This window comes from Agelaius phoeniceus, chromosome 14 (assembly GCF_051311805.1).
Source record: "Agelaius phoeniceus isolate bAgePho1 chromosome 14, bAgePho1.hap1, whole genome shotgun sequence".
NCBI lineage: Eukaryota > Metazoa > Chordata > Aves > Passeriformes > Icteridae > Agelaius > Agelaius phoeniceus.
Genome location: NC_135278.1, coordinates 15,631,223 through 15,646,250, shown reverse-complemented (window position 1 = coordinate 15,646,250; position 15,028 = coordinate 15,631,223). Strand labels below are relative to the sequence as shown.

At 47.3% G+C, this 15,028-nt stretch overlaps 1 protein-coding gene across 1 annotated transcript in view; it reads left to right on the top strand.

Annotated features, from left to right (window-relative positions):
• Positions 1-10,678, top strand: part of LOC129125725 (fibronectin type-III domain-containing protein 3a-like) — a 39,756-nt gene extending 29,078 nt beyond the window's left edge. Inside the window, exons 13-27 of the mRNA XM_054641316.2 lie at positions 124-245; positions 335-509; positions 1,074-1,160; positions 1,475-1,613; positions 2,104-2,172; positions 2,477-2,595; positions 2,695-2,800; positions 3,365-3,540; positions 4,015-4,128; positions 4,651-4,800; positions 5,137-5,417; positions 5,891-6,103; positions 6,626-6,792; positions 7,462-7,583; positions 8,175-10,678. Coding sequence (XP_054497291.2) covers positions 124-245; positions 335-509; positions 1,074-1,160; positions 1,475-1,613; positions 2,104-2,172; positions 2,477-2,595; positions 2,695-2,800; positions 3,365-3,540; positions 4,015-4,128; positions 4,651-4,800; positions 5,137-5,417; positions 5,891-6,103; positions 6,626-6,792; positions 7,462-7,583; positions 8,175-8,492 — 2,358 coding nt within the window. The 3' untranslated portion in view covers positions 8,493-10,678. The remainder of the gene's footprint in view (positions 1-123; positions 246-334; positions 510-1,073; positions 1,161-1,474; positions 1,614-2,103; positions 2,173-2,476; positions 2,596-2,694; positions 2,801-3,364; positions 3,541-4,014; positions 4,129-4,650; positions 4,801-5,136; positions 5,418-5,890; positions 6,104-6,625; positions 6,793-7,461; positions 7,584-8,174) is intronic.
• Positions 10,679-15,028: the final 4,350 nt, after the last annotated feature.

Genomic DNA, 15,028 nt, shown 5'->3' with positions numbered 1-15,028 from the left:
ATGAGCTTTAAGGTCTCTCCCAACCCAAACCAGTCTGAGATTCTGGGATTTAGGAAGATGTAGAATGAGGAGGGTGGCCTTGGCAGGGATCAGGGAGTGACTCTGGATCTCCCTGTTTTCCAGGGGAAGAATGGCCCCTTCAAGGAATGTTACTACGGGCACCTGAAGCAGTACAAGCTCACCAAACTCACTCCCTCCACAAGATACTCCCTGAGGCTGGCTGCTAAAAACGACATTGGAATGAGGTAACCAGGAGCCCAGGGATCCCAAATGCTGCATTTCCCCCTGGATTCCATCAGCTGCTGCTCACCCTTGTTCAAAATCTCCTCCCCAGTGGGTTCAGTGAGACGGTGACGTTCGGCACGGCCGGGGTGGTGCCACCAGCCCCAGCACCACCCACGCTGCTGGAGGCAGGAGTGACCTGGATGGCCCTGGGATGGAGCCCTCCTGCAGGAGGGGCCTCAGATGACTCCCTCACCTACAGCCTGGACATGGAGGAAGAAGGTTCTGTAAGTGCTGAGCTTTGTGTGGAAATTTCCTTTATAGTGGTGAAATAAAAATGAACTTTTTTTAATCTACCGATAAATGGTCAGCAAGCATTGCATGGAATTGATGGCAGAGAGAGAAAGCATTGCATGGAATTCATGGCAGAGAGAGAAAGCATTGCATGGAATTGATGGCAGAGAGAGAAAGCATTGCATGGAATTCATGGCAGAGAGAGAAAGCATTGCATGGAATTGATGGCAGAGAGAAAGCATTGCATGGAATTGATGGCAGAGAGAGAAAACATTGCATAGAATTGATGGCAGAGAGAAAGCATTGCATGGAATTGATGGCAGAGAGAGAAAACATTGCATGGAATTCATGGCAGAGATAGAGCATTGCATGGAATTCATGGCAGAGAGAGAAAGCATTGCATGGAATTCATGGTAGAGAGAGAAAGCATTGCATGGAATTCATGGCAGAGAGAGAAATGAAGTTCAAGATTAAAAAAATGTGATTTACCCACTCTGGGTTTTGTTTTACCCTAAAAATCAGTGACTGTGTTCATCTTTTTTTTCCCTCCTTGCCAGGGCTATGGATTCCAGCCCCAGTACAATGGAGATGAGCTCTCATGCACTTTAAGAAACCTGAGGAGGAGTACATCCTATAAGTTCAGGGTTTGTACCATAGTTTGTTCCTAATTTCCTGTGCTTTCCTGGGCTTTGGCATTTTCCAGCAAGTTTTTCAGCTTTGTATGGAGACAGCAGGAATTCACCTGTTGTGCCAACAGTTAGCAGTTGTTAGAGTAGGTTTGATGAAGTAATAATACAAACCAGATTTTTTGCACCAGCTAATTTTGGTATAAATTATTGTCTTTATTTTGGTAGGGTTTTTAATAGATTTTTTAAAATAAAGTTTATCCTCATGTATTACCAACATATACTGCTGTCATTAAACCATTTATTCTCTATTCTGTTCCCTCCTCCAACAGCTCTTTGCCTACAACAGTGAAGGAAAAAGCAGCCCCAGTGAGGTGGTGGAGCACAGCACCAAACCTGACAGACCTGGAGCTCCCAGCAAACCTGTTGTAAAGGGCAAGATCCATCCCCACAGTGTGAGAGTCACGTGGGGTAGGTGCCCTGGGGTGTCCCAGTGCTGCTGGGGTGTGGGCAGCCTCTCTCTGATTAAATGAGAGGGAACTCAGGCTGGTTATGTATCTGCTGGTATTGTTATTGCAGGAGAAATACTCAGCCTTACCCAAAAATGGTTTCTTTTGGGGCTGTGGAAGCACACTGGTGGTGTTCATTCATCTCTGAGAAGCTCTCACTGCTGTCCTAAACCCCCCTGTGGGTTTACTGTGATGTTTAAATAATTCCTTTGTTCACTTAAAAAATAAGAGCTGATACCTGAAATTGGGAGTGTTTTCCCAGTTACTCTTCCTGGAATAATCATGATTAATAATAGGAGGGAAATTGCTCAGAAAAATGTATTGTATAATTAAGTACACTGGTTTCTCTTGCTGTGTTTGAATGAATATGAATGTGTTCACTGGAAAAGCTGATAACAAAATACTGCCTTGATATTAAATCTTCTGTAACTTAAGGTGTTGATTTCTTTCAGAACCCCCCAAGGATAATGGAGGATCAGACATCTCTAAATACTTTCTGGAAATCTCTGAGGCATCAGTTGGTAAGGAATCACCTCTGGGTACTAATACAGTACTCAGTCTCCATCCCTGGAGATATTCAATTCACATTTAGATTTGAGACATGGTTTAGACTTGGATTTTGGAGATGTTTTCCAACTTAAATGATGCTTTACTCCAGCAGTCACTTCTGATTTCCTATGTGTGTGTGTGTTGTACATGTTCTCTGTATAATTAATCATTTCAAATTGATTCTCTGGCTCGACCACCTTAATAATTGTGTGAGAGAATTTCCAGGTGTGATTTTAGAAAGGTTTGGAAGGGTTAAGGTGCTTTTCCTTCCCCCAGGAGGGAGGTGGGAGCCCATTTACAGCGGAGCGCAGCGGGAGCACGTCTGTGACCACCTCAGGCCTGGCACCTCCTACAGGCTCCGGGTGTCCTGTGCCAGCAAAGGTGGGGAGAGCCAGGTGAGCAGCAGGAGGGGAAAGGTGCTTCTGTTCCATTCCTGTTCATGTTTTAGCAAAATGCTTTCTGTCTGTGCTCTGCAATGTCTGTGTCCCTGGCAGGCCTCTGATGTCACGACTGTCACCACAGCGGCCGTTCCCCCCGGGCCCTGTCCTGCCCCAGCCCTGGTGGGCAAAGCCAAGCCTAAGGAAATCACTTTGCAGTGGGGTAAGCACCAGAGTTGGAGTAAAACACTGCTCTGATTTCAGTCATCCAAATCAAAAATCTATAGAACTCATCAGGGGAAAAAAAAAAGTAAAAATAAAAATGTAGAAATGCTGATCGTGACCTTTGGGGTTTTTTGGGTTTGCAGTGGGGTTTTTGGTTTGTTTTGTGGGGTTTTTTTAAGAAGACCAAAGCTTCTGTCCACCTCTGGTAGGATGATACAGTGAGACTTAAGCAGACATAAATATTTTCCAGTGAGAAAGCTTCCTGTCTGCCCTGACAGACAATTGACACCTGCTTGGCAATTTAAAAATCAACTCCTGTTTTCTTGCTGTTATCTCAGTAAAGAAGATAGGCAAAAATTAATGAAGATACACTGTTTAGTGAAGAAAAGAGGGAAAATACATTAAAAAGCCCTGATGAAGGCCATCTTAAACTAAGTATCAGTACCTGAGGGGTTGAAGCAAGCTTCATGAAGTATTTCTGCTCAGACACATGACAAGAGCCTGCCATAACTTAGGGAATTTAGAAATTAATAGGAGAATGCAATCTGTTTTTGTTTTCCAGGCCCCCCAGCTGTGGATGGAGGCTCTGAGATCACAGAGTACCTCCTGGAGATGGCCAGCTCGGAGCAGGACGAGCGCAGGGTGCTCTACCAGGGCCCAGCAGCCGAGTTTGGAGTGACCAACCTGCTCCCAGGGAGGAGCTACAGCTTCTGGCTGCGGGCAGGGAACAGAGTCGGGGTGAGCACTGCCCTCAGCACATCTCTGACACCACACAGGGGACAGCAGTGATGCTGCTGAGGGCTTCTGTAGCGTGAGTGGTGTGAACTTCTTGGTGTTTGTGCCTATGGAATTGTTGGATGTGTTACCCCGAGCTCAGGCTCTGCAGATGTGCTGGGAGCAGCATTGTGTGGAGGAGGGTGGGTGCCAGCCAGGCCAGGCTGGGAGAAGTGTGGGATGAACGTTGGTGGCATAGAAGTGTTTGTGAAACAGTGCCCAGCTGCTGCTGGAAGGCAGATCCTGGCTGAGGGAGGGAGGAGTTACAAAACCCTGGCTGTGGGAATGGGGCCAGCTTCAAGTACCTGCAAGGAAACTGAGCCCTGAGCTCTGCTGTTTACTTCCCTGTCAAGTTAAAAATAGTTTGTTTGCTTCACTTGCACATCAGTTCTTGCCCTGGCGCTGTTGCTGTGCTCATGCAGTGTTGTTTTCCTGCAGTTTGGCCCCCACTCTGAGAAGGCAGAGCTTTGCACTGCTCCAGGACCCCCTGAGCAGTGCTGCAAACCCCTGATAACCTGCAAAAGTGCAACTTGTGCTGTGGTTTCATGGGAGGTAGGTGTTGATGGCTTCCAGTACCACCCAAATTAGTGTCTGGCTTTTAGAATTGTAGTGACATGTTTATGATACACAGAAATTAGAGAAATAGCATGTGTAGAGGTGGAATATTTTAAGCCCATTTCTTTATAGATGTCTGTGTTGGGTTTGTAAACTTTGGGAGTTATTAATTGCAGTATTAACTGGACAGATTGGGTGGCATTTAACCCTCCTCATGGTGTGATAATTGATATATAGTGAATTAATTCTTTTAAGTGGTAAGAGATTGTGGGACAGTCAGAATTCTGGTGTGAACTGTGGTGGTGTTACAGCCACATGTCACCTTTTAACTTAAAATCCCTTGGAACAGACCTCAAGTTTTAACCCCAGTGTTTCCAAAGGTTGGATTTGATGATCTTGGAGTGTTTTCCAACCTTTTCTGTGACTCTCATCCAGTGTCTCAGTGTGACAGAGCTCCCCCCTGGGTGCTGGGGGTGTGTAAGTGCCAGAGCTGAGCAGAATTTCTCCCTCACCCTGCAGAGCCCGGCGTGCAACGGAGCAGAAATCACCGAGTACAGGCTGGACTGGGGCCAGGTGGAGGGCTCCATGCATATCATCTACACTGGCCCCTGCCAGAGCTATGAGGTCAAGGGGCTCACACCTGCAACCACCTATTACTGCAGAGTCCAGGTAGGAAAAGCCTTTTGGTGCCACTGGGCACTTGCAGTCTGGGGACAAACTCCAGCTAAGAGAGGAGTAAAGTCATGTGCTGTCACCTGCTCATGCAGTAGAGAAGGTAATTGGGAAAAACACTTCCCTTGTCCCCCAGTCCCTCCTCATTCCCTGAATCTGTAAGAGTTTAGATCCAGTGTGCTGTGAAATACCAGCTTTCCCCTGTTGACAAATTATTCAGGAGATTTTCCACTCTCTTCCACGTTGCTTTTAAGAACACACGGAAGGCTGTGAGAGCTGTGCCTGCCTGCTTGGAAAACAGGGATGTGGTAACTCCTGTGTGGTGTCTTTCAGGCTGTGAACGTGGCTGGGGTGGGGCTGTTTGGGGACACGGGCGTGGTCACCACGCCCCCCTCAGTGCCTGCAGCCGTGGCCGTGCTCCACTTACTTGAAGAGGATCAGGTGGAAATTTCCCCTCCTTTCTCCACGTGCCTTGCAATCCAGTGGGAAGAGCCCTGCTGCCACGGGGCAGAGATCACAGGCTACAACATCGAGTATGGGGAGAAGCAGCTGGTCACTGTGGGGAGAAACACAACCCATGTCCTTGAGAATTTGCTGCCTGACACCCTGTACAGGTAAGAATTATTCTGAAATCACATTTGTAGGATTTAAAAGTCCTTTGAGAGGGTAGTGCTTTAATTTTTTAGAGCAATATTTCCTGCAGCTTGCAGACTATTTGCCTAATTCATCCTGCAGCTCCAAAAAAACTCCTAAAATTGTCATATCCAGAGTCCAGCCATAACATTGTCAGGAGTGAGATCGTGGTTGGTGTTAAGGTTCACATTCTGTCTCAAAGTCAAGACTTTAAGGTTTCTGGGTTTAGAATTTTTCATTGGGATGCTGAGGTGTGTGGTGAGAAGATGGATGGACAGGTAAGAGCAGAGCAGGGGATCCTGTGACCTCAGTCTTGCTGGAGCTGAGTTCAGATTTAATTTCTAACTGCATCTTAATTGCTTTACTGTTTGGAGTTACACTCTGTACACCTTTTAACTCCTGCTTTGTTACCCAGCACTTTGTGTGACCATGTGGCTGCTCTCTCCCATCCCAGGATCAGGGTACAGGCCATCAACAGCTTTGGAGTCGGTCCTTTCAGTCATTCCATGAAAGCCAAAACCAAACCACTACCTCCTGACCCTCCCCACCTGGAATGTGTTGTCTTCAGCTACCAGAGCCTTAAACTGAAATGGGGAGAAGGGCCCAGCAGAGCTTTAATTCCCAACCCTACTCAGTTCAACCTGCAGATGGAGGACAGGTTTGGCAGGTGAGACCATTAAGGATCTTGTGGTTTTACCACTTCGTGTCAAGTTTTTAAGGTGTTTTATGTTATTCTCCATTCTGTTTGCACCGCTGAGTCATTTGGGCATCCCAGAGTTTGCCCTTTTGCAGTTTTGCATCCCATCTTTCAACCAGAAATTATGTCAACAACTTGCACTTCTGCTGCCTGTAAACAGTAAATACTATTTAAGGAATAAATACCTTACCACCGTCCTGTGCTGGCAGGGTAATTTTTGGACATTGAAAAACAAAGTTGGGCCTGCATATAAGAAACAGGGGTTGACCAGCTGTTCTTTAACTAGAAATTTCAATTTATTTTGGATATTCAAGGGTTGTTCTCTTGATTCAGAGGAGTTGGGTTCTGCAGCCTCAGTGGGAAGAAAGCTGGGACACCCAGAATGCAGCATCACTTCTTTGTCCTTAACTCAAATCCGAGTGTTTCAGGTCTGATACTGCCCTACACATTGGTGATTGCTGGGTAACTGTGTGTGTGTTCTATGTCCCCCAGGTTTGTGACAGTCTACAATGGTCCCTGTCACACCTACAAGGTGCAGAGGCTCAGTGAATCCACCACGTACCATTTCCGCATCCAGGCGTACAACGACGCAGGGGAAGGAGCCTTCTCGGAGGTCTGTGCTTTCACCACCACCAAGTCTCCACCTGCACCTCTCAAAGGTGAGCTGGCACTGCCCTGGCAACCGCTGCAAGCCACTGGTGGGCAGGATTGGATCCTACAAGCTGACCCTCAGCCAGCCTTTGAAGGGACAGAGAAACAAACTCTCTCTGAGGGGCTTTGTCTGGGTGGGAGGAGGGCTCTTTTGTTGTCATCACCTCCTGCACTGCAGCTCTTCACCCCTGAACTGAGCATTCCTACCTTTGCTCAGCTGGAAGGGCATTTTGCAGGGTTATCCATCAAAGTTACAGCAGTGTGTAGGCAAATGAGGGCACAGTTAATTCCTCTGATCTTCACTTTCTAACATGGACATTAAAGGTCATCATTAAAGTCACTGTGAAGGTCAGAGTGCTGAGTGCCTGCAGCAATATTGATTGACTGGACCGTGGTTAGAACATAATTTCAGCTCTGCACATAGGCAGAAATGCTGAGTTCTGTAGTGACTTGGAAGTTCCTCTTTTACAAACATGGGCTCACCTTGACAGCTCAAAAAGACCAACAAGTATAACCTACACATAGCAATGATCATTTTTTAAGCTCATGTCATCAAATAAAGAAAGAAACAAATGCTTTATATTATTGGAATAAATTGCCTCTTATCATGACAGCTGTACATATGTAGAGACCATTGTTCTTTTTCTAAAACACCAACAAGTCACTCTTTTTTGCAGCACCCAAAGTGATTCAGCTGGAAGAAAACACTTTTGAAATCACATGGGAGCCTCTACAGCCGATGAAAGGAGATTCCATTGTTTACATCCTTCAGCTTGCTGCTGGCAGAGAGTTTGATCAGGTACCTTTTATACAGCTTCAGGAATGTGAGGGGTTTTTCCTGGGAGAAATAATAACCAAAGAAATGTGTGAATATTTCTTGTGGAAGGTGTCCCTGCCCATGGCAGAGGGTGGAATGAGATGGGCTTTAAGGTCTCTTCCAACCCAAACCATGCTGTGATTCCATGATTGGAAGGTTGAAATTCTGTTTGGGGAGGTTACAGGGAGACTTTTCATTTCAGAAAGCATGAAGTGGGTGAGCACTGCTTTATCCTGTTCTCCCAGTTCTTTTGGCGCTTGATTATTAATCCTGATGGTCTGTGGTACCACTGCCTCTGCTAATCAGAGAGTCCACGTTGCTGGAGGAGCTTTAGGGAAGAAAATGCAGGATGATTTTTCTTCTTTCTGAGCCTCCCAGCCCAAGTGAGGCCTCAGTGTGAGGGTGTAGCAGGAAACTTCAATGAATTGTGAATTGCCAGGAGAGGATTTTACAAAGCTGGGGAGAGGAGGGCAACTCCAGGCTGTGCCCACACCCCTGGAGCAGGACAGGCAGTTCCAGGTGCTGGTGCTGAGTGCTCTGCTCCCGACTGAAGCAGCTCCTGTCTCCTGCCAGGTGTACAAGGGCCCCGAGCCGTGCTTCCGGCTGCCGGCCGCGCAGACGAACTGTGAGTACCGCGCGCGCGTCTGCGCCAGCCGCCAGTGCCACGACCCGCCGGGCTGCCCGGAGCTCTGCGGCCCCTACAGCCCCAGCACCGTGTTCTGCTGCCAGCGCCGGGAGCCGGGCCCCGCGGCCGCCCCGGTGGGCACGGAGCTGGCGCAGAGCGGGAAGCGGCTGCGCGAGGAGCGCGCCATCGCCATCGCGCTGCTCTGCGGCTTCGCCGTGGTCGCCATCCTCTTCGCCGTGGTCATCCAGTACTTTGTCATCAAGTAGGGCAGAGCTGGCCCCGCTCAGCTGTCTGTACAGAGCTCTCTGGGGTATTTATGGGTAGTTCAGTGAAATCCTAACTGGGAACCCCTCGCTCCGTGCGTTCCCGCTCCTGCTGCTGGCTGCCGGCGAGGCTGGCTCAGCAGATCCTTTCCAAATGCTGGACACAGATTTCCTGTAGAAAGGGTGATCATGGGGCCTCTGCAATCAGGGTGAGCTGTTAGAGAACAGCAGTCAGCTGCCTTACGGTGCACACTGGAGGGGTGTGTGCGCGCTCCTCCTCTCTCCCCATCCCAGCCAGCTGGAGAGGGAAGGCATTGCTAGAACAGTCCTCTGCCAGCACCACCAGAGCAGCGGGAGGCGATGGCTGTTCCATCGAGTTTCGCTGTAGTTTGATATCCATGAAATCCAGCAGCACAAGTGCTTTGAGCTTAGAGCAGAACTGCAGAGCCTACTAGAGCATACCACATTTACTAGACTGTAGAAGGAAAGCAGAATATTGACTTAGTGATATTACTACTTTACAGTTATTTTAATACTTGGGATTCAGTAATAATCATTTCAAGTGTTGGAGTAGAGGGTGCCAGGGTTTTTTAGGGTTTTAATCCAAACCAATGCCAGCAGGACGTGGCGCTTGGCCGGGATGCCCAGGAAAGGCTCTGCCCGGAATGTTCCTGCTGTCCTGAGCAGCTTTGGCCCAATCCACATTTCACTCTCAGTGCCTGAGAGAAAAGTAATTCCCTGTGCAGCGTGCTCAGAACAGCACAGGAGTTGTCTTTGAAGAGAAAGAGTGCATTTATGATAAATGTTACACTATTTGGCTCAAACTGAGCAAATGTTTTTGTACTATTATTAACCTAAAAAATAAAAAGTTCAGCCTGCTTTGGGTGCCCTTCTAACTTAACCCCAACGAGCAAATTGTACGTGAGAGAACTCTTTTTAGATAACATTTATACAATGTTTTAAACTTGCTATCCCAGTGGTAGCAGCTTCACATTCCATGGTTTTCCTATTGGGAATGTTCAGCCTGCTATGAACTTGTCTGAAACTCGTCCTGGTCGGCTGGGGGATATTTTTGTGGACACTGTGCACTACATTTGACTGTTGTGTTCCATCTGCTTGTGAATCCCTGAGGAGGAGCCTGGCAGCCCCTGGCTCCGTTAGATCAAAGCTTTTGAAAGCTGGAACTCAGAAATTTCCAATGTTTTCAGGATGGGTCTTGCCAACAGCATTTGGAACATGCCACAGAACGGTAGATTTAGGGTATTTTGCAAAGTCTGTGGTTCCATTTGGGCCATCAGAACGATGCACTTGTGGGTGGGAGGGTGGATGTGACAGAGCTACAGGCGATGTGTTTCCAGTAATTAATTAATCACTTTTAAGGGTCTTTCTCCTACAGCAGTTGAGGAATAACGTTGTGTTAGAGTTTGAGGCATTGTGTTGTATTTCAGATGTGGAAAACCTAAATTATGACCTAGTATCACTTAATCCTCTTCACAGTAGATCGATGGTGCAATCTGAAATTAATCTTTGCAAAATGTACTCTTCATTTTTGTACTCTATTTATTTTGATTAAAAGTCCTGGAAAGAAAAAAAATGTATGTTTGAATGTATTGTTCTACTTGTAGCAGAACTTTAAGTTAATCATTTATTATATCATAGAAATCTCTCCCTCCAGTGTCAGAGTTTTATACAGATATTAGTCTCTAGTTTGCAGAAGAGTTTACAATCTGTCTTTATTTTCCTCATAGTCTCCCTTTAGCAGATAAACTGCCTGCAGCAAATCTCCGTTGCCAAAGGGTTCTTTTTTAACTCCTTAGAACCAACTTGTAGAGGTTTATTTGGCAATAATAGTCCTGAAATTAGGATTGCAGAGTAAATACTAACAAGTCACCACTGCTAAAAAATGAAATCGAATCCTTTTGTGATTGCCACAAAATGCTCATATTTCCAGAAAATATCTGGGATTTCTACTGCAATATGGATTTTCCATCAGCTGTTGTCCATTCCAGAAGGATGTACCCTCGTGGCATTAATGTATTTTAGGTATCCTCAGTTTTCTTGTATTGTCATTTTTGAGGTATCTCAAACATATGTTAAAGCTGCCATGCATTGTATTACTAAATTGTAACTATCAAATAGATAATATATTTAATACAGCCAATAAATAATACAAATGTATTCAAATTTGACTCCAAGCTCCTGTGGTTTTGTGGGATTTAGTGTCACTTGTGTCATGTGTAATGTAAGGGAAGGGAATATGCTCATTAAGAGCTGAATTAACTTGGGAGCCTTGGAATATCACTTCCATTCCTCCTCACACTGCAGGAAGGACCTGCAGTTCCCAGGTGAGGTAGAACAGTTCTTTGATACTGGAAACTGAATAATTAGGGGCTGATTGCCAGTTTTCCATCATTTTGTGTTGACTCAGGGCTTTTCCCCCTTGAGCTTTTCCCCAGCATTTGCTGCTGAGTGCGGAATTTTGTCTGACAGTGCCTTAATGATCTGATGAAGATGGGAAAGGCTTTATTTGACCATCATTCCCCAAGAGACAGCTGGACACTCAGCCTGGGTAAACTTTCCACTTGAGGAACAATCAGGGGTGAGGAGCTGGAAATGCTGGGGTGGAGGAGGCAAGTGGAGTGGGGGCCAGTGTGAGGGAATCCCTCTGGGAAGCTGGGAGCACAGGGCCAGAGGGAGCGGGGACACCCAGCAGCAGGATGTGTCCTCACAGTCCTCAGAATTCCTCCAGAACCCAGGAATGGGGCTCTAGCAGAAATGAGAGGGATCAGCTACAAAAGAAACCTCCTCCTCCTCTTCCTCCTTAGAGCTTGGCTCTTTGCAGCTCTTCTGCTCCCAAGGACTGCTCAAATGCCAGTTTTGTGGAGCCAAATAGTGTGGGATTAGTGCTGGAAAGGTCAGAGCTGAGCACAGGCACTGCATTGTCCAGCAAATCCCAGATCTGACGTTAGGGAGATTCCTGCTGCCCTTTCCAAGAGGCAGAAGCACTGGCTGGGGTTGTTCTTGCTGATTTGGACACATCCCAACAAGAAAAGCTGTCCTTGTGCCAAGGCTCTGCATAGCTGTACCCTGAACACCTCAACAAATCCCGTCTGGGAAGAAATTCCCAGTGAAATTTCATAGAATCATGGAATAGGTCAGGTTGGGAGGGACCTTAAAGCTCATCTTGTTCCCCTCCCAGCCAGACAGGGACACCTTCCTCTATTCCAGGTTGCTCCAAGCCCTATCCATCCCGGCCTTGAACACTTCCAGGGATTTCAAATGTTTGGGATTTAACTCCTGCACCCTGAGCAGAGCCACGTGCCCAGGCTGTGCTCTGGTTTCTCCAGGAGAGGATCCCAGCTGGCTGCAGCTTCCCAGGGTGAACGACCCGCGGCAGACGGAGGCTTCGGCGCCGGGCCAGGACACACCGTGACCCCATTTCCTGTTTTCCAACGCTGAAAACAGCCCCAGTGGCTGAGCAGAGGGGAAGGGTGGCTGCTCTTCCATTGGGCCAGCGTGTGGTGCCCATGGAATGTGTCATTGTGTGTTTATCCTGCAGAAAAGGAGGCTCAGGGGAGATCTTGTGGCTCTGCACAGCTCCCTGATGGGAGGGGACAGCCAGGGGAGGCTCTGCTCCCAGGGAACAGGGACAGGAGAGGAAATGGCCTCAAGCTGTGCCAGGGGAGGGTTAGGTTGGACATCAGCAGGAATTATTACTATTCCAGGGAGCAGCACTGACAAGGTTGGGAGCTGCTGCTTCACCACACGGTGTCAGCAACAGAGAGAAAACATAAAATGTGTATCCAATAACAAGGATAAAATGAATTCTCCTGCTTTTAGTGGGACCAGGGCTAATTCTGCCCTGGAGTGACAAAGAACTTCTCCCTCAGACCCCCAAAGACCCCTCAAAAGGCCAAAGTGCAGCAGGGAAGGATGGAAAGACACCTCTGCCTCACCTGCTGGGAGCAGCACAGGTCCTGCTGCTCCTGGGCACTGGGAATGTGTCTGGAGCCAAAAGCCCTTCCCAGGCTGGAGGGGCTTCCTAAAGCACCACCTCTGGGAGGCAAAGGGCTATGGAAGACATGGAGTGGGAGTTTACAATAATAGTAACAATAACATAATAATAATAATAGTGCTAAGGAAGAGCAGCTAAGGGAGCAGCAATAACTCCAAGGGAGCAGGGAGGATGCTGAGCTTTAAATGAGGTTTGAGTGAGGCAGCATCTCCTGGGCTCTCTGAAGCACAGCTCCAGGTCTGGGATTCCAGGAGCAGTGCAAACTCCCACTGTCCAATCCCTGGATTTGCCTCCTGCCAGCACTGGGCACCTTGGCCATGTTTGGCTCAAGTGCTCCAGTGCTGCTGCCTGGAGGGACTGGGAAAATTAGACTGGACTTAATAAAGGGAACCATAGATCAAACAATGGAAATGCTGTTTGTTGTAATCTAATGGTTTAACATTCTTGCACCTGTTTAAAAATTCAGGTTTGTAATAACATGCTCATGCATGAAAATAACCATCTTTTTTTAATTAAAAAAAGGTTTTGAACTTTTCAAATGGGTAACAAGGGAAAACAGAAGGACCTCACTGCCTTCCAAAGGTTAACCTGGATTTATAACTATTTGCCTGATTCCCCTGTGTTTTTGCTTCCTCCTGAGAACTGAAAAGGCAAAGTAGCTTTTCCTCATCCTTTATCTAGCTGAAGTGGATCTTTTATCCCTAAATATCAGCAAATGTGGTCCTTACAGAAATATAACAGATAATTTATGCTCTCTTTTTTTCACTAATAGGAATCATATTAATGTATTAGAAGAAATTAAGATCTTTCATTTTATGTGTTACAACTGTTTTTATATTTCTTCCTTGTGTAATCCCCTTGGGTAATTTTGTGAAAAATGCATGTATTTTATGATTGGCTTTTCGCAAATATTAAAATGAATATTATATGTGTTGTGTTAGAAAGTAATGCTGTATTAATTCTCTTAAGTAGTGTGTTAAATATATTTTTAGGTTACAAAAACTGTTAAAATAGAAACGATGCTATGTAAGATACTTCTTTTAAAGAAAGGACTTGCAGCGAGATAGCAGCCACAGGACACCTAAATTTTTCAGAGAAAAAGAATTTATTGCTCTCTTATCAGAAGAAACAAACTTCTTCCCACCTCCAAGGCACTGTTAGGATTAGAAGGAAGAAGTTGATGATGACCAGACAGAATCCGGTGTTTGAATGGAATTTATGCATCATGTATGAAGTGTATGAATATGCAACAGGTTATTGCTTTTAAGGGTTAATCCTCTGTTAACGTGGGTCCTTTTTCGGGCTCGTGCTGCCTAGAAAAAGGTACATGGACATCCGTAACTCTGTCTCTATTGTCTCATATTGTCCTAATTCAAATTGTCCAAACTATTATTACTCTAATTGTATTACTATTTTTATAACCATTTTATTACTATTAAACTTTTAAAAATTTTAAAAACAAATGATTGGCGTTTTTCACACCAGTCTATTAGTTAAAAATTATCCAAAGATTTTTGTGAGTTTTCTAATTTTGGCATTAATGCTGGCGAATTTTCAAAGTTATCTCATTTTGGGTCGAGAAATCTGTCTCAAACACTGGGGGAGACTCTGGAGCTATTTGGGAACAGTTCTTTTTCGAAATTCTTTTGTGTTGGGATCAAAGGGTTGGCATTTGCAGGGCCAAAATAATTCTCTCTCTGTCCTGTATTTATAAAAGCAGCTGTCATATTCCAGCCTCCTCCTCCTCCTCGCTGCCCGGTTTGTGTGCATGGATGTGGCTGTACAGACGAAAAGTGACACAAAGTAGTCCCACTGGGTGCTAGGAGTGTGGGAGGCGAAAACGCGGAGGCACACCAGGTTGTGCAGAGTTCCGCCCTGCGGAGGGATCTCTCGGTGCCCGGCAGAGGGAGAGACGCGGAAGGATACATGCACAGCGCTGCAGTTTTCGCCTGCTCTGGTACCGTGTATAGACCCGGTGGCGGCAGAAGTGGCGCGACAGGGCACAGGGATGCCTGCCGTGGCTGGACAGCGGCACGCAGCGGATCGGAACCAGGACCGGGCTGTACCAAAGCTACGGCAAAAGTGGTGCTGTGCCGGGATCGGGGGATGGCGCCGCGGCGGCACGGGGTGCTGGGGCGCCCCGGTCCCGACGCAAGCGGTGCTGTGCCGGGACCAGGGGATGGCGCCGAAAGGCCGGCAGGGACAGGTTTAGCCGTGGGCGTCCGCCCTGCCGCGGGGCCCGTGGGCAGCTCGGGGTGTCCTGCGTGCGCTTGAACGCCAGGGTTTGGGGGGGGGGGAACATGTGCACTAGGGACGCCAGCGCGGCCGCGCCAGGAGCACTCGGAGCCGCCGATCCGGGAGCCGCAGGGGACTGCAAAGACACAGCAGCGACAGAACGTGGGCCACCACCGGCGCTGTGAGGGCAACGGGGGCGAGGGGGACGTGGGGGGCGGAAGAAGCAGCATCAACTGAGACAGGAGGGGGGGGGCCGCGGTGACGCGGGTGGGTGGGCTCGTAGAGGCGG